This window comes from Ruditapes philippinarum, unplaced genomic scaffold, assembly GCF_026571515.1.
Source record: "Ruditapes philippinarum isolate M1 unplaced genomic scaffold, ASM2657151v2 ctg56_1_1_1_1, whole genome shotgun sequence".
Lineage (NCBI taxonomy): Eukaryota > Metazoa > Mollusca > Bivalvia > Venerida > Veneridae > Ruditapes > Ruditapes philippinarum.
Window position 1 is genome coordinate 418,355 of NW_026862156.1, and position 24,882 is coordinate 443,236.

Here is a 24,882-nt window from a genome sequence, read left to right on the forward strand (position 1 = left end):
GAAAACAGATTTTGAACCAGAAAAATATATTTATTGTGTTAAGAATGAAAATCATAGAATTAGTTTGACCAGATTTAGATGCTCTGCACATAACTTACTTATAGAAGAAAGAAGACATAGAATATAGAAAGAAACTTTAGAATTTGTACCAAATGTAATATGAATGTCATTAAAAATGAATATCACTTCCTCTTAGTTTGTCCGTTTTATAGAGAATTACGTATAAAATGTTTGCCTCATTATTATTGTCATTGGCCCAATTTATTCAAGTTTAAAAATCTTCTTGACAGTTCTCAAAGCAGTACTATTATTAAGCTAGCTAAATATATATATACCAATCATTTTCTTTAAGAGGATGATTATAAATAATTTATGTATTGTGTAACCTGTGTTATAATGTCACAAATAATTTATGTGTTTTTATGTTCAAAGTATGTAATTGTTATTATCATGCTTTTCTCATGTTCAAAATATGTATTGTTTTGTCTTGTGCCGCCAGAATCCTATATGTATTGGCGATAAACATTGTATATATGTTAAAGCCAAATAAACATTGAATTGAATTTTCAAGGGAAATTATCAAAAACAATATTTTTAACTATGAATTTGATAAGATGCAAACTTTACTATGCACAGACATACTTTACTCAGCCATACGGCTTAAACACACTACCCACACCTGTTTTTATTGTATTTGTTTTGACTTTTGAAAATGTCAATTTCTTGACTAACTTATAGGCCCGGGCCTACATGGCCTAATATAGTAGCCTTGCCACTGACGTGCCTTAAAAATATAACCTGTATTACGAGGAACCGGGTAAAATGTGTGTTTGTTCACTTCCCACTACCCACCTTCAATTCTCAAGATTTTGAAAAAAAAAGATTATTTAAGATATATTTGTGTGACTTAAAAAAATTGTGTTTTGCATCACAGTCAAATCGGATAAAGGATAAAATCAGGTTTTCTGACTTTTTTTCATATGTTATAAACTTTCTTTAGTTTTTGTATGAACTATTTTAACAAAAATTAAGTTGGCCTCTTTATTTGCTGATATATATATTTTTCCACATTTCCTTTAAAAAGATTATCTCAATGTCAGGTCCGTGATCGTAATCAGGTATTCATAAACAATTATCTTTTCCATGTCTTTTAATGGCAATCTTGACCACCAAGCTATATCCCAGCCAACATTCTATATCGGCCCGACATCAAACCGACATGGTTTTCTATGACGGCCCGATGTCGGCTTTAACATCGGCTGCAAATAGGAATGATGTTGGCCCGACATCGGCAATACAATATCGGGCCGATATCTTAACGATATAGGCCCGATATGTCTTGCCGACATCGGGCCTACATCAAAACAATAGCGGTGCGATGTCAGCCAACAGTAGAAAGATATCGGTCCTATATCGACCAGGTATCCTTATGTTAGCATGTTGATGACATCTAACAGCAAGCATTTGGCATAACCTGCAAAAACACAAAATGAAAGATAATTATTTTACAAAATAAGATAACAAAGACATATATTTTAACTTAAATGTGCAAATGACAATCACAACCATGATAATGCATGTCGCGAAATCATGTGACAAGTATTTTCAAACATAATTTTACATCTAAAAAAGAGACAAACAGATAAATTGTATTTTTCCAAAAACTGCAGCGGCCCGACGTCGGCCAATAGTCGGCGTATTTTGCCGACATGCCGACATTAATCCTAAATTGGCCCGATGTGGTCATGCTGGCTGGGATTTCATGTCTTTTTAATTGCAATCTTCAAGCTATAAAGGCATCTTTTCTATTTTTGGTAAAAGCTATTTTATATAAGTTTTTACCTATTACCTGAAACTAAGTCGGAATTGTCTATGAACTTCTACTATATCTCTATGTAGGGCAATGCTCTTTTTGCCCTACGCAGATTGCGCATGCGCGAGAAAATACTACTTCCTGTCGATTTTTCATAGCAACGGCATAGGCACTTGATGGCAAAAAAGTTTTTTTTATCTATTTTTAAAAAATGCGTTTTGTCGGTAGATTTTTAATGAATTTATATATTCGGTGTTAAAGATAAAAGAAATATAAAAATCACGGCGGTTAGTCAGTCACAATGGGTAGTCGATAAAAAAACCTTTTTGGCATCAAGTGCCTATGAGCAACGGACCTTGTCGTAAAAAGGGTCTATAGAATACATGTTTTAAAAGCCTTCGAGCATACAACATGCAGAGCATAGATTTTTAGCAGGTATCATCACTTTGTAAAAGTAGAATTATCAGTTTTATGATGTATTGATGTTAAAAATGTAAAGGGAGGTATTGGAAAAAAAATTCAAGCGGAAATAACTTCCGGTGCCGATTTTCGTATAACGCTGTTCGAAGAAATAATAAGAAAAAAATTAGATATTAAATCAAGTTTTCAACAACAAAAACTTTACGGCATAGATGATATTGAATGAGTGTAAAATATGAAAAACAAGATCAACAAGGAAAGGCGGCGTTCAATGAACGCAACCCCCATATGACCCAGCAACAAGAACCAACGGCAAGGAGCCCAGGCGGACCCCAAACATAAAAAGGACAGGGCAACATAATAATGACTGCTGGGGAGTTTTAACCGGTTAATGGTGCACCAAACCTCGCTCTTAGCCCCACCATGTTCCTATAAACGAGACAGTGTAAATAAAATGAATCCCCGCCAAGTGAAATTCTAACAGTTGTCATGGTTACAAAAGGTTAAATAAGTAAAACACTAAAATGATCATGTAGAAACATATAAAAGTAAACCCAATGACCATAACAAAAGTACTCAATGTCCTAAAGGAAGACAGAGCAACAAGAAAATCACCTACAAGGGCCCGACGAAGCAAGGCAGAAGACGAACATTAAGACAATTCAGTCCCAAAGGGCTTTACGAACTATCCATCATAGAGTCTCCCACTTGGTCCGTCAGATGCAATCAAAAGAGGAAAGCGTAGTGTCCAACTGTAAACGGGTTGAACACTAAACATGCAGTATGTCTTAAAATAGTAGGGTCATAACCTCTTTTAATAAAACGTTTAATGATTTTAGTAAAAACAACAGAAAAATTACCATGACCCAAAATCTTACGAAGTTTGTAAACCACATCGCCATAAAAACCAGGCTGGCTAATCCCTTGTCGCAGAAGAGTTTTTAAATCACTATTGAATTTAGAAATTAAATCAAAGTTACGATTGTAAAATTTAGTAAAATATTTCCGTAATTTATGATAGCGGTAGCCCTGTTTTAGAAGCTTGCTGGTAATAAAAATATTCCGCTCGTTGAAATCCTTTACGTTGTTACAAGCTCTAGCGAATCTAATTAACTGAGAAACATAAACCCCGTAGGATGTTGCATGGGGTACGTCTCCATCCAAATGTGGATAATTAACTATACAAAAGTCAAAGTCATCTCTTTTATCATAAATTTTCGTGTGAATAGAATTGTTGTTGATAGTAATATGAAGATCCAAAAATGATGTACTATAATTTCAAGAGTTCGTTTTATTAAGTTGTAGTTCATGTGGATAAATGTCACAAAACATTTGATCAAAATAAGGATTATCTAAATTAAAAATATCATCAAGGTATCTGGAAGTATTATTAAATGCGACTATAACATCTTGTTGTTTCTCTTCAGAGAGACTCAACATAAAGTCTCTTTCATAGCAGTACAAAAACAAATCGGCGACCAGGGGTGCACAATTAGTACCCATAGGAATTCCTATGATCTGTTTAAATAAGGTATTACCAAACCTGACATAAATGTTGTCTAAAAGAAAAGAGAGTGCTCTACAAACTTCGTCACAAGTCCACATAGTATAATGTTTAACAATACCGTTAGTAAAAAAAGCTTTGTTAGAATTACATGCTAGAAAGGTAACTTTTTCCCGTGCAAAAGTTTTCTGAATTAGGGAAATTAGTTTATCATTGATTAATTTATGTGGCAAAGTTGTATAAAGTGTAGAAAAATCGTATGTACTGACAGTTGAAGCTTGAAAGTTATTAATTTTGAATTTATCCAAGATTTCACCAGAATTTTTAATTGACCAAAAGAGATGTTTGCCTGTGTTTTCATAGACTTTATCACAATATCTAATTACATGTGTTTTAATGGCAGTCAAACAAGACGTCAATAAAATAGAAAGCTTACTTGTAGTGCAAGATGTAGAATTAGCAATAAATCTGGCTTTGTAAGGTTTTTTATGTAATTTAGGAATCCAATACATAATAGGAAGTTTGAGTTCTTTTTCATTAATTTGGACTTTAAGATTGGAAATATTAGTTATATGATTGTTTACAATGTCTTTTTCGGAGGCAGAGGTTTTAGAATACGCATTAGTGCTATTTAGTTCCTTATGCAAAACGTTAATGTAATGGATTCGTCAAACAATTATAATATTATTAGCCGCCTTGTCCGCTGGCACCAAAACAAATTTTGAATGAAAAGCTAGAATATCTTTTTTCAGATGTCTTAAAGTAAGTCTTGGTTTAGGTGGCAAAAGATGTTCATTTCCACGATAAAAATTTATACGTGAATCAATAATTTTAAAGATGTTACGTTTCCATGTAACTAGAGCATTACTATCCGCATTTTCACGGCGACACCATTTGACCGAAAAATCCTCTATAGATTCAGCAATCTGACCACGACAAGCATTAAAATCAATCTCGGAAGGAATTCTGTATTTAGGTCCTTTCAAGAATAAGTTACGAATTCTTTTGTCTGCAATTATATCAAAATTACCAGTGATTATATGGCCAAAATCTGAATTACAGAATTTAGAAGTATTGCAGTCTCAAGTTGTTGGAGTATTAGACTGAATATCTAAGTCAGAAACCACTTTCTTGTAATTAAATATGATATTTCTAACAGGTTTCTTATATTTATAGCAAATAATTGGTATCTCGGAGTTTTTGAAGTATAAAGGAACTGAATTAGTGACACGTTTATCACATTTAGCGCGTCGTAACGCTAAGTTTAATACTGAATTTATTGAACGAGTTGAATAAATTTATATTATGCGAGCCTCTGGCGAGCATAATATTATTTTATTCAACGAGTTCAATAAATTTAGTTTTAAACTTACACGAATTTAATATTCTATCTATCACATACCCTAAATAAAGACCGTTTGAAATGTAAAAAAAAAACATTTACCATTGACGCGCCTAAAGTATAACGCTAACATTTAGCGCGTCGTAACGCTATGTTTATATAACGAAAGTGACGTTACGTCAAAATCCATGCACGGCCGTGCAATATCATTTTTACGGAGTCGTTAAAGCGGCACAGGTATGTGATAAATAGAGGATATTGAATGAGTGTAAGTTCAATACTGAATTTATTGCACGAGTTGAATAAAATTATATTATGCGAGCCTCTTGCTCTGGCACGAGTGCAATAAATTCAGTAATGAACTTACACGAATTTAAATATTCTATTTATCACATAACCAAAATAAAGACCGTTAAAGTGAAATAAAAGTCATTTTTATTTGTTTGGGTCGTCAGACTCCAACAGTTCCGAGGGACTCTGCAGACTTTCTAAAACAGATTCATGATGCATATTTAATACAAGCACATACATCAAATCCTTGTGCTTGGACGGTATTTATCCAACTCTACATGTTTTACGTATGCGTTTTATTTTTCCGGGGCCAACAACTTTGGAAATACAAATGCTCACAACCGATCGAAATTTCGAATTTAAATTGATTTAACAAAGCTTAACATTGGAGATATATTATCTCAAGAAAAAAAACATTGAATTACACTACCCAAGACAAAACATGACCCTCAGAAATTCCTAGAATGATTTCAGATTGTTGGTAAAAAAAGATCAGTGACATCAGGATCGGTTTTTTAAGTTTATAAAAAAAAATCAGGCACTAAACATTATTCTTTCAAAGAAATATAAAGAGCATTTATCAATATGAACATCAATAAAACAACATTTTCTCATATTTATTTTGTGTTATCTTGTTTTGTAACGGAGGGTTAAACTGAATGACAGATATTTAATTGTTTACATTGACAACTGTCCATTTCTTAGAAAGGGCGACAACTAAGATTAGCGGCGATGTCTATACGCCGTATTTCCGGCATAGTTACTTGAATGCTGCTCGCCGTTTTATGCGACTGAGTCCCTCGAATGACTCTTTGGCAAACGCATGACTCTTTGGCAAACAGGCCAAACCGTCAAATTTTGTTTGTTTACTGGGACCTGTATGTTTTGCGCATAGGTAAAACCGTGCTATAACAAGAGCGCGTGACTATGTTAACACATGGTTTTGGTCCCGTTATAACATGGGCAAAAGAGGGAAAAATAGCCGATTTTATATAAACACCCATACACACTGAAATTGCCTATTATAAATTCAAAGGGCCATTTTCTAGTTTTCTGTGTTATTTTCTGTCATTAAGAAAATTTCGGCGTATTTGTGACAAACATGAAAATAAGATTGCCAATGTCTTTTAATGATTGTTTTTTAAGCTTTAATAGAACAATAACAGAATGCATTCTGTCAATACTTACTTAATCTTTTTCACTATGCCGTATAAAAATATTTCAAAGAACCAGTGAAGAATATTCCGGAAAAAACGAAAACCATGTCGCAATGACTTTTATAACTTTAGATTCGCAACAGACGATAATAAGATAATTTTGATATTAAAAATCTATTCTTATGGTTATCAAAATAAAGACCTTTTCCCAGTAACTTGTTTCATAGATAAATAGATGTGTATAATAAGCGCCACTGGGTCGTAACATATTTATTAACAGGGTGCATATGTTGTATATATGAGCGGCACTTGGCTGTGATATCATAAATCACCAGGGTGCATTTATAGAGTTATAACATTACATCAGATTACGTCACTTTTGTTAGTTGTCAACATATTTATGGTCCGAATTTTGTTATGAATCATCCTAGGGACTTTATTATTTATGGTCCGAATTTTGTTATGAATCATCCCAGGGACTTTATTGGTCATGCCTACTCGATCCAGAGTCCTATACCAACTGGCACAGTCAAAAATACGTAAAATTATAATTCAGTTAATAACGAATTTCTGTGGACGTGTTTACAACTTGTTTGTTTTTTGTTTGTTTTTTTTTTTTTGTTGTTATTTTTTTTTTAAATATTTGATAAGCAGAGTATGAATTATAAAGTATCAAGTTGAAAATATTACTTTACTAGCTTAAATATATTGGTGTGATGTACGATTTGTTGAGAGTGCATTTTTTGCCGACACAAATAGTATACAGTCATGTACATTCAAAAGAATTTTTACTTTTTATGCCTTCACATTTTTTTATTTTTTTTTGAAATTACATAGATTTATATTGTTGATTTTTTTTGTCTTAGTAATGCTTTTAAAAACCAAAATGATTTTTAATAAACCCGTATCTTGCAATTAATTATTACGCAGCCGTTTTTCGAAATAACAGAACAGAATCCTTACATTTTTAAAACTCAAAATATCGTTTGGGTATTGTATAATAGCTGAGACATAGATACATTATCTATATCTCTGGTATTAGCAAGTTAGTACGATTTAACTGCCTGGTAAAATTTTTATTATTAAGAATCTAACGAAAATGGTAATCATGATCAGTTACCCAGCAATATGGTCTACTATTAAAACAAATCGTTAACCTTATTATAGTAAACCTTTTTATTCATTTCACCATCCTTTTTATGAAATATCTTATTCAATTACACAAAATTTTTGCAATTTCAATCTGCCAATCTTACAACAGAAAGGATTAAGATCTTTATATCGCTCTATTAATGTACTTAATCGTATCGGCAAATGTCCACCGTATCCCCCAAAAACGTCATCCAAGGGCGACAACTTGAATCCGGGCTTAAATGAAAGGGTCTATGTTTTATAATCTCACAACCTTCACCTTTCTGGCATTCAGATACCCAAACAAATTCAGCGCATTCATCGACGCGCCTATAGTATAACGCTAACATTTAGCGCGTCTTTACACTATGTTTGTATAACGCTAATTACGTCACGTCAAAATATATGCACGGCCGTGCAATATCATATTTACGGAGTCGCAAAATCGGCACGGGTGTGTAATAAATTGTGTTTACATCAGTGCCCCATTTATCATTCTTATATGTATGCGTTTATGAATGAGTTGTATACTTAGGATGACGTCATTACGCTGCTTACGGATTGGCGCCGTTTTGTCAAATATTTATTAACTGATATGGATCAAATATGTGGCGTTAGTGTATGTGAGATATTATTCCGGTATTGTATGAAAAGAAAACATTATAAGAACTAACAAGAAAAGCATTGATGCAAAGCATCAAAGGGCGTCCAAACAGCAGGTGCAGATGAACTAGTAGATATATGATGACAAGATATTCTTATAAACTTTTCAATGGTTCATTGGGTTTTACCAGAATTGTATATCACTTTTGAATGAACGGACGAAAGACATTGTTCATTATTTATAACTTTGATCGGCATGCTAGAAATTAGAATATTACTTGTTATTTCTTTATGATCGTGGTTATTAATAGCAACGGATATACATGTATACAATCATTTATAATCCATATGTGTAACGCATGATCAACACCATACTTGTGTAATTGTCCCTTATTATGTTATTGCTATTAACGAGGACCCCCTCTTAAGGTATCTGTTCACACTAAGTAACAATATGACACTTGTTATATTACCATGTTGATCATGTCGAGCATAATTGTTTATTATACAATAAATGTAATTTCTATTTTAATAAAAAAAAATACAGATTTTATGAATATTGTTTTCTTTTCTTTTTTTGTGTGTGTTTTATGCGCTATTTTAATACTGAGTTTTTACGTTTACTACTATTTTAAGAATTCAATTGTCATAATGATCGACGATTATAAGTCAAAACTTAACTGGAAAAAGTCAGTAAATCATGGTTAATCTTTCAATTTATAATATTGTTTATTCTTAAACCATATACATGTACATTTGTATTTTTCTTTATCATTTTTTAAATTATCAATCAATTGAATAATTCATAAAATCTGATTTGTAACTTTGAATAATTCCTCGGAATCTTTACTAAACACGAATAACAAATTATATAAAATGTTTTAAAGTTGATAGTGTCATATTAATGCCATAAAAATGTACATTTTTCTCAATTATTGTACATATTTATTGTTTTTATCTCATATAGATAAAATATAACATGCGATTTGTGTTGTTGGTTTTTTTTTTCGAATTGTATGTTTATGTATAATAATAATCAATCAATTCGAGAGTTGATCTGTGTTTATTAATTATTGTAACCAAACTAAGTGACAAACATTCATTTTGAAAAAAAGCTTATTTATCTGTAAAATATTTGTTCTGTTCTGTAACGATATCTACTCCAAAACCGGGAGAGACCAGACAATAAACGTGTGGTACTATTCGCCGGTCATTAGTAAATCCCGGGAGAGACCGGGAATTACCTAGGAGTACATCCCTCTATAAATAGATTTTCGGAATATTAAGGTCATCAACTCATCATTCTATTAACAGCTTTCGGAATAACATACCATAATAACCCACTGTGTACTACAAAATGATAAGCAAAAATACCCCGAAGAGCGCGATTTATTGACGGAAAAGCTTATTTCATTTGAAAATGTTTGCATTGCGACATTCTCCAGTTCGCCATTCATTGTACATATCGCGACTAATTAACAATCAAGCACCCTCATACCGATCGGAATGATCGGCTTTTATTATTGGCAACTATAAAAGGCTCGAGAAGTTGCTGTCGCCCTTTCACAAAATCTCATTTCATTCCAATAGGCGCCGCGCTTCGGCGCGGACGCCAAAAATATAAATAAAATGCTTGATATTGTTGCTTTCAAAGGCTTTGTTAACTATATAATCGAGGGTGAAAACATAACAACCGCATATACAAGTAGTCCATAATCAGTGTTTATTGGCATTTTAACATCGGTTTTCTTCTTCTTTATCTATAGTAACAAATCACGTGGAGTGTTAGAATTTAAATTTAGATTTTATTTATTTAAAACAAATTTGTATTCGGGTGCTCTTGTTTCTATTTTGCATTGGCAGTGTACTATGTGAATGTACTTTTTGTACCGGAACTATACATTCTCTGTTATATATGGTGGCTGATTTGGTACACTGCGCGTTGCGCTGTCGTTAGCGACAACACAACCTATATCGTTAACCCCTTTTCGTCTTGTCGCTTGCGACAATACGACAGAGTGCCAAACGGCGCATTGTCGTGATGTCGTCTTGTCGTCCTGTCTCTAGCGAAGCACGCCACACGGCACGTTGTCGTGATGTCGCCCTGTCGCTTGACTTATAAGCCAATCCTTCGATTTGAACCGAGCGACATTGTGACATCGCGACAACACGCGCACGACCTAGCGCCGTTTGGCGTGCATCGTTAGCGACAGTATGACAAGACGAAAGTCCGACAACGCACCGTTTGGTGCTTTGTCGTGTTGTCGCTAGCGTCAACACGACGCACAAAAGCGTTCAAATTCAGCCACCATAGTTATAAAAACATTTAGGACGAAGTGAAAATATTTTCAGCAAAATTTTCGCCCGACTTCGCCCTAAACACAGTCGCTGCATACTCAGCGCAAGATGAAATATAGTTTATCATGATAACCTTACACAAGAAAATACTTAAATATATACAGTACGATTAAGAGCATAGGTTCACTTTGCAAAGATCAGAAAATGCATATATCTTGCAGCCCAGTGATTTTAATAGTGTGTCATATGTAGCGTTGAAAGCATTTAAACTATTCTTATAGAGCTCTATGCTGAAGTTTTTAATGCTGTTCTGTGTTTGTTTTGAAGTAAAAATTGGACCTAATAAAAGATTTATAAATAAAAAGTAAACATTTAGAATTTAAAAAAAATCAAATTCTTAAAAGCAAATTTAATTGATTTGCAGCTTTTTTACACATTCTGGTGACCTGTTTATCAAAGTTAAGTAAAAAGTCTATATCTACCCCAAGCAGTTTTACACAATCTTCACTATGTATTATAACATTATCAATTTGAAGTTGTTTTAAGTGCTCCTTTGTGAGTTTTATTTTTTTATACCCCCGCACAACGCAGTTGTAAGGGGGGTATACTGGAATCAGCTTGTCTGTCCGGACATCTCTCATCAGGCAGTCCGTCGGTTTTTCCCTGTCCACCCAATAACTTAAGATTCCTTTGACCCACAGTCTTCATATTTGGTATTTAGATTGGTTATGATTAGTAGATGATCCCTATTGATTTTGAGGTCAACAGGTCAAAGGTCAAGGTCACAGGGACCTTGACTAAAAAATGCGTGTCTGTCCAATAACTTAAGATTACTTTGACCCACAGTCTTCATATTTGGAATGGAGGTTAGTCATGATTAGTAGATAACCCCTTTTGTATTTGAGGTCACCAAGTTAAAGGTCAAGGTCACAGGGGCCTTGACTATAAAAAACTTGTCCGCGCAATAACTTAAGATTCCTTTGACCCACAGTCTTTATATTTGGCATGGAGGTTAGTCATGATTAGTAGATGACCTCTATTGATTTTGAGTTCACTGGGTCAAAGATTAAGGTCACAGGGGCCTTGTGACTAGAAAATGCTTGTCTGTCCAATAACTTAAGATTCCTTTGACCTACAGTCTTCATATTTGACATGGAGGTTAGTGATGATTAGTAGATGACCCTTATTGATTTTGAGGTCACTGGGTCAAAGGTCAAGGTCACGGACCTTGACTTAAATAAACTTGTCTGCTCAATAACTTAAGATTCCTTTGACCCACAGTCTTCATATTTGGCATGGAGGTTAATCATGATTAGTAGATGCTCCCTATTGATTTTGAGGTCAAAAGTCAAGGTCACAGGGGCATTGACTAAAAAAAGCTTGTCCGCCCAATAACTTAAGATTCCTTTGACCCACAGTCTTCATATTTGGCATGGAGGTTAGTGATTATTAGTAGTTGATCCCTATTGATTTTGAGATTACTGGGTCAAAGGTCAAGGTCACAGAGGCATTGACTAAAAAAAGCTTGTCTGCCCAATAACTTGAGATTCCTTTGACCTGCAGTCTTCATATTTGGCATGGAGGTTAATCCTGACCATTAGGTGACCCTTGGTGATTTTGAGGTCACTGGGTCAAAGGTCAAGGTCACAGAGGCCTTGAGTAAAAAAAAGCTTTTCCGCTCAATTGCTTAAGAATGCTTTGGTCAACTGTCTTCATATTTGGTATTGAGGTTGTTTATGACTTGTAAATGGCCCATATTGATTTTAGGTGACTGTGTCAAAGGTCAAAGTCACAGGGATTTTTAATATAATTCGATTGTCTGCTCAAATGCTTAAGAATGCCTGTCCGCAGTGTATTGATTTTGACATTTTCACATTTGAAGCATGTAGAATACATATCTTAGCAATGCACTGGCTTAGTAACTTAGATTTGGCAGGGAGGTTGTCCTTGAGCTCTAAATGGCCACTGTTGATTCTGACAAAGTGGTATGCGAGGGTATTCACGCAATGACATTGGCAGTTCTAGTTTATTTTATTTTTGCAACAACATAGATCACAGTTACATAAAAAGGATATACATAACAGTTTAACAAATTAAAATATCATTTCATATAAATAATAAATTAAATAAATTGAGTTATTGACTGAAATTAGATGAGGCATTGGATAAAATTATTTAAAAAAATCACAGTTCAGATTATGACTACAACAAGTCAGAATCCAGTTCCAGTAGCACATAATATTGTTAAAAGTTACTGATAGACATGATATATAAAAACTAAATAGTTTAACATAGATTTTAAAAGAAAAAAAAAGAAAAAAGAAATAATAAAATTTCAATACAATGGTTTTGATCTATGGTTACAAGGATAGCCCATTAAGCTGGTGTGCTTATTTCAATGGGGTCCTGTTAATCAAATAGATGGAAACAAGATGAGACATTCATTTCTCAAATAAAAATAGACAATGAGATAGACTACGAATTAATCTTAGAATTTCTAGATAGGCTTTTAATAATAGATTTAGTAGATGCAAGTGGAAAAAATACTCACTGGATTTCGGTATCTTAACACTTATATGCTATATTATCACAGTAGTTTTGCATTATCACAGAATAAAGGTGGTAAAAATACTCACTAGATTTCGGTATCTTAACACTTATATGCTATATTATCACAGTAGTTTTGCATTATCACAGAAAAAAGGCACAGAAAAACATAAGATAACTAAAAATATAATTTCCCCAACAGCTATGGCTTGAAACATGTTATACTATTAGTGTAAATGTATTTGAGTTTGTTAAGCGAGAGTGTGGTGGAGATTCAGGTTTAACACCAACATTGAAGACAAACTTTTTATTTCATTTTCAATAAACACTTTATTTTTTATTTCAAACATTTTATAAAACTTATAATTCTTATTTTAACTAAACATAACACACCTTGTATATTCCAAAAACTGTAATGTCCGAATTTAACTAATGCTATGAAAAGGCGTGTTTATATAGGCTAATTTACCGCCAAAAAGTAACATTACAAGAAAAGCAAGAAAAGTGAGAAAGTCGTGGCGTGGAGCAAAGCGTATAAGTATAATTTTTCCGCCTTCCTTATTTTTGGCGGGAAGTTATTATGTACAAAGACGAGGAGCAATAAAATATAGCTCATTCATTGAAAATAGCAAAAAAATGAAAATCTTTATTACAAGTTCAAATTAAACTATATATTCAAAAAAATAAAAAAAATAATTTGGCATGAATAAAAATAATCGTGTATTTCACGACACTCCCAGCAAGGAGGTTAAGGTAACAAAAGATTGGTTACAACTAAATAAAACATAAATTATATCACTCTATTTACTGTTCTGTGTAGGACCAACTATCATTAGTCATATGCTGTTCAATATGTATTAGTTCATCTCCTCTATAGGTATACACTTCTTCAGCTATTACTGATGTTATGACTCTTACTCTCCTTATGTTTTCTGGTATGTCAACATTTAGAATTTCAACATCATCATCTGATTCCGTATATACATCGTTTGTCACACTAATTTCTTCTGTGGCGCGTGTACTTCCTGTTTCAGCTGTTCTACTATCATTTTCATCTTCTTCTTCCATTTCTTTTCCAATGTGCTCTTCTGTCTCACTTTCTACCTCATCCATTTCTTCTTCATATTCACATTTATCTTTTTTTTATCATCTTCATTATTATTTTCATTCTTTCTTTGTTCATTTCTTTTTCATATTTTAACAGGTTTCACCAGTAACGTCCTCGTTGCTAGAAATGCTTGAATAGAAAGTGTTATTAATTTCATCTTTGATCATCTTCATTAATTACAAATTCTTATTCACTCTCTTCATTACGTTTATACTTTACTTCTACCTCTTTTCTTTTACAGTTTTCCTTCTCTCCATTCCAATCCTCTTTACTTTTATGACCATCACAATTATTTAATTCATCACTTCTTGAATCACTGTCATCATTATTTACATCACCTTTTTTATCAATCACTTCACTTTCTTTTTCATCGCTTTCTTTAACAACACTTTTATCATTATCTTCTCTATTACTTTTACTTGAAACACTATCATCACAACAATCGCCACTGGAATCACTGCTTTCATCATTATTTAAATCACTATCATCACTACTTGAAGAATAGATAGATCATCATATCATATGTAAGCCTTTATATTGAGCACAATTTACATCACAGAACACATAAAACACACACATGAAATATTAAAGTATACACCAGAGAACAGTTCAATAATCACTTTAAATCCAAAACTGTCAAGAATTTATAAATCAGGACACATTAACACGCAAATAAATCGTTGTCAATGTACTGTTCATTAGAGAACACTTCAGTAATCATTATTCATTTGTAATCATCTCCTTAATACTTTGCTTTGCACGAGCTGCAGCTTTACGAACTGCACGATTACTTTGCTCCTCTTTCGACTGAATAGGTGAAGATCGAATTTGATCATTTATCAATTTCGGCAAATCTCTCTTGCTATTACATTCAATCGGATATAGCAAATTCAAAGGTCTGCCAAGAACTTTTCCTGATGCTATTTTTACTTTTGCTGATCTGATCTGCCCATCCCGACTTTGAGGTAACTCACAGATACGTCCCATTTTCCAAACACCGCGTGGCAAATTGTCTTTAATAAGAACTACATCTCCATTTTGAGCACTATAATGGGATTGTATTTTCTTCGACTTCGGTTCTGACTGCATACGTTCACGAAGACTAATCAAATACTCATCTCTCCAAATTCTCCAAAACTCATTTAAAATATTTTGTCCCTTTTTCCACATTGCTAGTAATTTATCACTTGTGCATTCACTAGGTGAATAATCAATGTCTTTGTCTTTTGTCTCCATTTCTGGAATGCCCAAGTTCGGGTTAAGGCTCAAAAAATGGTTAGGTGTAAGTGTAATATTCGAGTTAATGTCGTCGGTGACATATACAAGCGGCCTTGAATTCACTGTTGCCTCTACTTCTTTCAACAATGTTTGCATTTGTACTAAGGTCAGGAATTTATGTCCTAGAGATTTACGAAGAGATCGTTTTACGATTCCAACTAATCTTTCGTATCCTCCCATCCACTGAGCTAATTCCACAATAAATTTCCATTTTATTCTAGTATTTACGTAAGATTGCACTTCATGACTTTGGCACACATTTCGCCATATACTATTTATTGTTTGACTTGCTGCCTTGAATTGTGAGGCATTATCGCTTATAATTTCTGCAGGTGTTCCTCTCTGAGATATAAATCGTTTGAATCCTAGTAAGAATTCCTCCGTAGACATGTCTTGTACAAGTTCCAAATGAATAGCTCTGATAAGGAGACACGTAAAAAGGCACACCCATACTTTATTGGGTCCGTCTTATGTTTTTATCGACAGCGGACAAAATAGTCAAGTCCAACCATTGAGAAAGGAAGTGCTTCCTGAACTCTGGAAGGTGGCAAAGGCGCAAATGCAGGCATCTTGTATGGCCCGCCTTAAAAATAATGGCAGGTCGAACACCTACCTTACACTGATTTAACAACTGAACGTCTTTTAGGAATCTAAAATTTATATTGAATTTTCGAAAGTGTTTGAGAAACTCCACAATGACAATTATGTTTATGTACCTTTTCTATTATCAAAAAGGTAAAACCACTCCTTACGCGGAAGCAAGATCGGTTGTTTCGCTCCTTCAGTTATTCCTGCATTTTCCAGTCTTCCCTTGCTCCTCAAGATTCCTTTAGGATCAATAAACAGACCTAACTGTCTTTGTAGGGTAGTTTTTTTCTGATTATATATACCGCAGATAGTTTCTTTGAAATTTTTTCGCTGCAGGTATAGGATCCACATATTTTCCGACGTTTCCAATTCCTGAGATGTTAACGACTGGTTTTCACACTTTTGCTTCTTAGTTTTCTTAATGAATCGTGAGGCAAGAGCAGTAGTACGAATCAATTTGTCAACAGAAGAAAACTTGGTACTGTCTATCCCAAATGGAGCACAAATATTGTCATGATCATTAATTGTACATGCAATCGACAGATTTTCTTCATCAAGAAATTCAGTTTCAAAGTTTTCGGAGTTACTTTCCACGACACGTGTGCTCTCAGTAACCGTACTTGAATCTTCAATTAAATTTTTCGCTGTTTCGGAGGGCATTTCGAAATATTCTGTAAGCCAATGAAGACCATTCCACCAAAGTTTGTTGCTGCGTAAGTCATGTATTGTTGCTCCTCTTGTTGCAACATCTGCTGGATTTTCTTTTGATTTTACATAACTTATTCTTGTTGCAACATATGATTTTATTTCTCTGATTCGATTACTCACAAACACAGGTAACTTTTTAGTTGTTTCTAACCATCCTATCACACATTGTGAATCCGTCCAAATGTATGATCCTTCAATCTCCAATTTTAATTGCTCCTCTACAAATTTCAAACACCTTACACCTGTCAAAACACCCATCAATTCTAATCGAGGCACTGTCATTGTTTTAACAGGTGCTAGTCGTGTTTTCGCAAACACGAGGTCGACTTTCACTTCACTACCATATTTCTGATGGAGATAGATAGTAGTAGCGTACGACTTCATTGATGCATCACAAAAGCACAGTAAATTGTAGGTAATGTTTTCATTACTTTCCATTGATAGACACCTTGGAAATGAACACTCTGAGATTTTGCATATGTCTAATCTGACATCTGACCACGCCTCTTTAAATTTTTCATCTTTTATCACATCATCCCATGAGAGATTTTGTTTCCAGAGGTTTTGTAACAATAATTTACCTTTAAGCAATACAGGTGAAAGCATTCCCAACGGATCAAAAACTGATGCAATCACCTTGAGAACAAATCTTTTTGTCAAATTATTTTCACTTTGTATCTTGGGCTGTCTTATTGAAAGTGTATCAGACTTAGGATTCCAAGTATGACCAAGGACACCAGTATCTTTCATTTCAGTTCGATCTTGTTTTGCTATTGAAATATTTACTTTATCACTGTTTGTAAGCCATTCTCTACCCAGCAGGCACATCAACGTTGTTTCAACGTTGAATTATGGTCAGATTTCAACGTTGAAATAAGGTTGGATTTATATTCGGATTTGAAAGTTGAAACAACGTTGAAATTTCAACGTTGATACAACGTTGCAGCTTCAACGTTGTGCCAACGTCATTTCAACGTTGAAAACCCACCATACTTAACTTTTGGATATAAAGCAAAGTTACCAAGTTTAACAAAATATCAAGACAATATTAAATACTTCAGATATTTTATTTCAAAAATACAGTTCAAGTGCAGTTTAAATTCACTTTAATAGTTTTAACAATTAAGCTACAATCTGTTCCAATCTTTTCTTCTAGATCTTTCTGGGTATATCAAGTGTTTGAGTACTTCTTTGGCTGTTTCTTACTGCCTCTGCAAATAAAAATAAGAAGTTTGTAGTTAAAAGTTACTATAATACATATAATTACTCAACTTAGTGATTTGTTTTTATCTTAAAATGCTTTTCTTTCTCTAAGATTTACATAATAAAACAGCATAGAAATTGAAACATAGCTAAGTTTCATATTGACAGCAAATACTGTATATAAGACAACAAAATCTTTTTAAAAAGAAGCTATTTAAAAGTCTCACCTATGATTGGTAAGAAAAACTGCTCCCCGTCAGTTCCTTGTAGCATATTCCCAAGAAGTTAACATTCTAGGCTCTAGCTAAGACCATTTTATGCAGCATCCTGAAATCAACAAACATGTAAATTTTATATTAATAATGTTACAGGAATATTCCGAAAATAATATATTTTAAGACAAGATAAATATCCAGTAGTTGAAAAATTTATACTTTGTATTGTAAAGAAATTCAAATATATAAATTAATAAGAATAAATTTCAATTTAACAAACCTGACAGTCCTTTTCATGTTAATGTATGGTATACAGGCTACAGCTGCAATACTCTAAATTTCAGCCAGGACCAGGATCTAGAATATAAAATAATATATAATAAAATAGAAATAGATTTATTATTCCCCATAAATTTACGACTATTGAACTTTAAAGTTTAACACTCAAATTTGTTATTTAACTTAATAATAATGTTTTTTTTTTCAAACTAATTAACACTGTATTATACTATCACTAAAATATAAACATAGTTATATATATTGACGAATCGTCTTGGGACGTAAATTATGTGGGCCGAACTACTTTATAGGTTTAAATTTTATAATTGATTAAATTCTAATTAGGATATAGTACAGACAAATGTTTAATAATATGAAAAATAAATTAAAGAAAGACAAGATTTGTAGAATCATAAATTGCCAAGGACATCAATAACTTCATGCTTTCAAAGCCTACCGAACCCAAATCATTCAATTAGGTCGCGAAAACGTGTCAAATCAACTCAATCATGTGTTTTCATCTCTCATTTATTTCATAAAGTAAATTAAAGTAGAATTTTAAGAATAAATAATAACATTTTAGAAAATAATTAGTAAACTAAAGTAAAACATTACGGTAATACCTTCAAATCCAAATAAATTGCCAATCGTGTTGTTTTCAAATTTTCCAAACAACGCCACCATTTACACGAACGATAATCATAGACAACAAACTCAACAATTACTTCCCCTGACCAGCGTTATTTTATAAGCGGGGTTTTGACTAATATCAATTTATTAATTAATATTATTCATAAAGAACTAAAAAATAAAACAACAAACAACAAAACATATTAACTAATATTTAAAGCGTTAATAGAAAGTGAAAAATTATTTCAAACTTTATTTGTTTAAGCGCTACTTTTGAATATACGGGAAAAGATTGTTACGCAAATTTTCCTGACAAAAATCACTTACAGACTAATTCAATAAAGGAATAATTACACAAAATTAGCGGTATAAAAGTTTTTATAATGATTAAACTAAATGTAAAACTTCGACCATAAACAACGTTGAATCAACGTTGTATAAACATTGGCAATATATCCGTATGGTCGTCCATAGTTGAATATTGGTTGAACAACGTCACGACCATATTTCAACGTTGTTTCAACGTTGAAACAACGTCGAGTGCCTGCTGGGTAAGGTTCATGGAGGCATCTAGATTTCAAATATAGTTCAATAGCTTCAGTTTCTGTTTTTACTCCTGTCACAACGTTGTCAACATAGATGTCGTTTTTTTTATCTTGTTAGCTACTTCTGTATCATATTTTTCTAAATGACGCTCTACAGTGGTACCTAGTAGAAATGGGCTCGAGATCACGGAACGGAACTCGACAAAACCTAAATTCTTGAATATTTTTCAAGTCAGTACTTGGTTTTCACATGATTTTAACCACAGAAATCTTGTCACGTCACGTTCACTTGCTTGCAAACCTATTTGTAAAAATGCCTTTTCGATGTCTGCTATAATAGCTATTTTGTGTAGGCGGAATCTCATCAAAAGTCCACATAAATCATGATGCATCACTGGTCCTCGATGTAAACATTCGTTTAAACTGCTATATTCTGGTTTACATTTTGATGAAGCATCATAAACTACTCGTACCTTTGTTGATTTTTGTGGATTTATCACTGCATGATGTGGTATATAATGTATCAAATCACCTTTGGTATCATTCACTTCTTCTATAATACCTTTACTTAATTGCTCCTGAATAATAGAATCATATTTCTCCAACAGTTCTGGTTTGTTTCTTAACCTTTTGACACACGATTTTAACCGTCCGAATGACAATTCTTTATTAACTGGCAACAATTCCTTTCTCTCTTCTTTCCACGGCCAGGTGACATAATATCTTCCGTTTTCAAATTTCAAAGTATCTTTGAAACCTTCCATGACCTCTTTGTCTTCAGATGTCTCTTTATTTTCAACTACACCTATGGCTTCTGTATTCCAAAGATCTACAAGTTCTGGTTTCAAAAGAAGCGAAGAATCAGTAGATTGAAATATTTTTGTTGTAGTCTGGCAATCTCCGTATGTTAAAATCAACAAATTTGTTTCACTTCCAGTTTCGACAGAGTTTTCATCAGTTCTTCCTGTAAGTAGCCAGCCTAACTTGGATGCAAGTAGATATAATCCAGATTGAATTTCTATTCTTTGTGGGAGAACAATATCAAGATAGAAGTCGTTTCCTATTAATAACTAAACACTTGAAAATTCATTTTCCTCTGGAATATTGTCTGCTAGGTCTACACTATGAATTATGTCCTTGATGCCATATTTTCCTAGAACGTTTATCTGTCTCCTTTGAATAGTTCCACTTATGACAGGAACAATGTTTGCACTTATACTCATATGTTTCTTTAATTTTAGCTGTAACGCTGTCGAATGTGTGTGAACTGTCTTTACATCTTTGCTACCAAAGGTTACCAACTTAATTTCTTCCATCTTTTCCTTTTTTAACTTTAGTTTTTCTGCTAGTTTTTCCGTAATATATGTTCTTTGTGATCCACAGTCTAATAAGATTCGCACTTTAGCTCGTTTATCATTATGAGAATTCAAGATTTCTGTCCTAGCTGTCTGCATGAGGACCATTTCTCCTGAAGATATCATTGCATTTTCTTCAGTTTGGTTTGGTTATGTTTGTTTCAATTTTGTCTTATATTGTTTCTTTTGAAACAATAGCTGTTTCTCTCCTTACAGGACCTTTAAACCTTTTCGGGCAAAGACTTCGATGATGTACATTTGATTTGTCACAGTATTCCCATATTCTACTACTTCTACAGTCAGAAGACGTGTGCCCTTCTCTTAAACATCTAAAGCAGCATCCTTTTAACTTTGACTTTCTTTCTTCAATAGTTTTGTATCTATTACATTCATCACTCCAGTGATTTTTGCTACAGTATCTGCATATCTTCGCTGATGGAAGTAAAACTTTCCTTTTCTCATTCGCAACTAATGCTCCTCCAGAATAGTTTGTCTGTGGTTGGCTTTTATAACGATTTGACATGCTCGTATGTCTATTCGTATGAGGATTTGTTTGCTTATTCACATACTGACTCGAGTCATTCAGAGACTTTGGTTTGTCAGATTTTTCCCTAGAAACTATGTATTTACGAAGCAAATCCCGTAACGTTTTAATACACCATTTAGTATCAGCACCCTTTTGTACTTCAAGGTGAAGAAGAACTTCACTGGGAAGTTTGCTTCTAATCATAGACACAAACACTTGTTGGTCTAAATTTTCATTCATCACTTCTAAGCTGCGTAAATGACGCTCAATATTGTCGAAAAAAGAATCTTAATCCTTCTGTAGTATTCTTCGGTGGTAAGATATTCACTATACCTTTGTAATGTAAATCAATTATATCCTGGAGGTCACCGAATCTTTCACGAATAATATGAATAGCTATATCATAATTCTCATGTGATAATGTCAGCCCAGCAATGGCACTTCTAGCTTCACCTACTAATTTTCCTTTCAAATAATTAATTTTATCAATAGGAGAAAGCTTATCATTTTCATGTATCGCACTTCGAAAAGAATCCCAGAATTCCGTCCATTGAAGGCGATTTCCACTGAATGAGATCATGTCCAATTTGGGTAATTTCACTGTATTTGTACTTTTATCTTTTAAAGCATGTTGTTCTTCAAAGAACCTTTGTTGTTTTTCCATTTGCTCCTCCTTTCTTCTTTGTTGTTTTTCAAAGAATTCCTGTTGTAGTTTCAATTGAAGCTCACACATATGCTGTACTACAGTTTCTGCTCCTTTACTTTCTAGTGGTTTGTATTCTACATTAAGCTTTCTCATATCTTTTTGAACATTTTCAAGTTTATATACTATACTCATTGCTTTGTCCTGTAAGGCTGAATCATTATCCATGACTACTTGTAAGAATTCACTATCACTGTCTCCAATAGCTAATGCAATTTTTTCAGACTGAATAGTAAGTTTTTCCGTGTAATTATTGACTTTTTTCTTGTCTATCCTATTTTCTATCCCTGCTTGCTCCTCAGCATCCATGACAATTACATCTGAATATTCACAGCTGTTCCCCATTTCCAATCTCTTTATCTAGAAAGTTGTAAAATCGTGTCCGAACACCTTTTAGATATGACAAGTTAGTATCGCCCATCATGAATTATTCACTGCCGTATTTCGCTAAATGAAATATGATGCATATAACACTACTTCAAAACAAAATATACTCACTTTTTCTTGTTAATTCTCACCACGTGGCATTAAAATTCCTCAGCTATTCATTGCCTACTTTACTTACAAAGCGGGAATTTATAATAAACATTCAAATTAAATATTTTCACAAACATTTCAACTGTAAAGTACAGAACACATGTCTTCATAATACATATTTCATCACAGAAAATCACACGTGGAAATACAATATCACATTTTTAGATTTTTAGAACTTTACACAAGTTGAAAATATTTCCAAAATTGATTTTCCTTTTTCCATCGAAACACTTTTTAAATTCCTTTTTTAATAAAAACACTTTTCACAAAAACACTCATCCGGTTCGCGGGACCAATTTCAATGTGGTGGAGATTCAGGTTTTACACCAACATTGAAGACAAACTTTTTATTTCATTTTCAATAAACACTTTATTTTTGATTTCAAACCTTTTATAAAACTTATAATTCTTATTTTAACTAAACATAACACACCTTGTATATTCCAAAAACTGTAATGTCCGAATCTAACTAATGCTGTGAAAGGGCGTGTTTATATAGGCTAATTTACCGCCAAAAAGTAACATTACAAGAAAAGCAAGAAAAGTGAGAAAGTCGTGGCGTGGAGCAAAGCGTAGAAGTATAATTTTCCCGCCTTCCTTATTTTTGGCGGGAAGTTATTATGTACAAAGACGAGGAGCAATAAAATATAGCTCATTCATTGATAATAGCAAAAAATGAAAATCTTTATTACAAGTTCAAATTAAACTATATATTCAAAAAATAAATAATTTGGCATAAATAATAATAATCGTGTATTTCACGACAAAGAGTATTAATATGTTATAAGTATAAACTTTGCCATTTTGTGAGAAACATGTATAATCGTGACGTTTATGTACTATTTAAACTATAACAAGAAAAATATTACATACATTCGTATGTAATATAGGTACTTCTGTGCTTGCTGCATGAAAGGTGTAATGTAAAATGAACAAACATGTCATCAGATATTTTATATTTTTAAACATTTTCATTGAATGTTATAAATGTGTCATAATATTAAAGTTGTATGCCTGCAGATGAGTAAAATGATTTCAAGGAAATTAAATATAAAAAAACAATGCACGATCAATTTACTGCTTTAAAACATAAACACAAAAAATTACACATATTTCACTGAACGGAACATGTGAATATCGTGCAAACACACAGAAATAGAAATATAAACAATACAAATTCATTACCCCCCCCCCCCGTAAATTTCTTTGTTCTCTGAACTCGTAAATCTTTATTATTATTATTTTATTATTATTATTATTATTATTATCTTGCAGAGCATTAAAAACCTTTCTAATACATTAAAGGTAGAATTTCATTGAAAATCAAAGTCACATATTTGAGAAATGACAATTTATTTTCAAAAACTATTTGTTATTGATTGACCCAATAAATACTAAAAGATACGGTTTGTAAATATTCATTACAAATAGATAGGAAATCAACGCACTGAAAGTACTGAAGTATACATTGCTTGATAATATAATTCATTTTTGTCATCAAGGCCATGTTGATTTTAACCTACTGACCTCAAAAACAATAGGGGTCATCTTCTGACCAAGGTCAATGTCCCTAACAAGTGACTCACACCAAGGCTTTTTTCTTCCAAAGTTATTTATGAGACAAGGAAGATGTGATGTTCCATCTGTGTATTGCTAGGCAAGCTGATAGATGAGCAATAAAGAAATCATTTTTTGAAACACCCGTTAAATGGACTGCAGTATAGAATATTGAAACAGTAATATTGAGTTTCCAGTGATGCTATCTAATAAAATACATGATCTGGCTTGAACTCTATACAAAGTCAATTAATTGAATCATCCTACAAGACTTAATTACCAAATTATAGTACATCCTTTTGTATAGCTTTCCATGTTACAGATCTATGTACTGTACTTTGATGCATTAATACATATATTCTGGTGTGTTGTATTCATCTCTACACATTAATTTTCAAATGCATTACTTTATCGTTTATTAATAAAAATGAAATCTATAATCAAAACAATTCAAATGTACTGTAATATTTTCATTATTCAATAATTGTTACATATAGTCTTCATATACAACCTTTCCAAGAAATTCATTTATATTGGACAGCAA

General features: G+C 32.9%; 5 protein-coding genes and 1 long non-coding RNA gene across 6 annotated transcripts; all 6 read right to left on the reverse strand.

The window, feature by feature from the left end:
* Positions 1–14,934: 14,934 nt before the first annotated feature.
* On the reverse strand, positions 14,935–15,882 carry LOC132718119 (uncharacterized). Its single transcript, XM_060701746.1, has one exon. The coding sequence runs from the start codon at positions 15,880–15,882 to the stop codon at positions 14,935–14,937; it is 948 nt and encodes a 315-aa protein (XP_060557729.1).
* Positions 15,883–16,200: 318 nt separating this feature from the next.
* On the reverse strand, positions 16,201–17,616 carry LOC132718120 (uncharacterized). The gene has a single exon (XM_060701747.1). The coding sequence runs from the start codon at positions 17,614–17,616 to the stop codon at positions 16,201–16,203; it is 1,416 nt and encodes a 471-aa protein (XP_060557730.1).
* Positions 17,617–17,841: 225 nt separating this feature from the next.
* On the reverse strand, positions 17,842–19,656 carry LOC132718118 (uncharacterized). Its single transcript, XR_009624043.1, has 4 exons — positions 19,109–19,656; positions 18,487–18,563; positions 18,219–18,318; positions 17,842–17,999 (listed from the first exon to the last, which is right to left on the reverse strand). It is a non-coding gene; the product is annotated as an uncharacterized LOC132718118 (long non-coding RNA).
* A 231-nt stretch (positions 19,657–19,887) lies between these two features.
* Positions 19,888–21,123, reverse strand: LOC132718121 (uncharacterized). Its single transcript, XM_060701748.1, has 2 exons — positions 20,880–21,123; positions 19,888–20,720 (listed from the first exon to the last, which is right to left on the reverse strand). The coding sequence occupies exons 1-2, from the start codon at positions 21,121–21,123 to the stop codon at positions 19,888–19,890; spliced, it is 1,077 nt and encodes a 358-aa protein (XP_060557731.1).
* Positions 21,124–21,187: 64 nt separating this feature from the next.
* LOC132718122 (uncharacterized) lies at positions 21,188–21,781 on the reverse strand. The gene has a single exon (XM_060701750.1). It carries the CDS (start codon positions 21,779–21,781, stop codon positions 21,188–21,190), a length of 594 nt encoding a protein of 197 aa, XP_060557733.1.
* Positions 21,782–21,806: 25 nt separating this feature from the next.
* LOC132718123 (uncharacterized) lies at positions 21,807–22,589 on the reverse strand. Its single transcript, XM_060701751.1, has one exon. The coding sequence runs from the start codon at positions 22,587–22,589 to the stop codon at positions 21,807–21,809; it is 783 nt and encodes a 260-aa protein (XP_060557734.1).
* Between the last annotated feature and the right edge of the window lie 2,293 nt (positions 22,590–24,882).

What these genes read in the sequence shown, in the direction of transcription:
- LOC132718119 (XM_060701746.1), bottom strand. Translation starts at nt 15,882, where the DNA reads ATGTCTACGGAGGAATTCTTACTAGGATTCAAACGATTTATATCTCAG.
- LOC132718122 (XM_060701750.1), bottom strand. Translation starts at nt 21,781, where the DNA reads ATGAATGAAAATTTAGACCAACAAGTGTTTGTGTCTATGATTAGAAGC.
- LOC132718123 (XM_060701751.1), bottom strand. Translation starts at nt 22,589, where the DNA reads ATGGGGAACAGCTGTGAATATTCAGATGTAATTGTCATGGATGCTGAG.
- LOC132718120 (XM_060701747.1), bottom strand. Translation starts at nt 17,616, where the DNA reads ATGTGCCTGCTGGGTAGAGAATGGCTTACAAACAGTGATAAAGTAAAT.
- LOC132718121 (XM_060701748.1), bottom strand. Translation starts at nt 21,123, where the DNA reads ATGGTCCTCATGCAGACAGCTAGGACAGAAATCTTGAATTCTCATAAT. An exon ending in AAAATTAAAGAAACATATGA is followed by an intron (nt 20,721 to 20,879) that starts GTATAAGTGCAA and finishes AGTTATTAATAG; the next exon opens with GAAACGACTTCTATCTTGAT.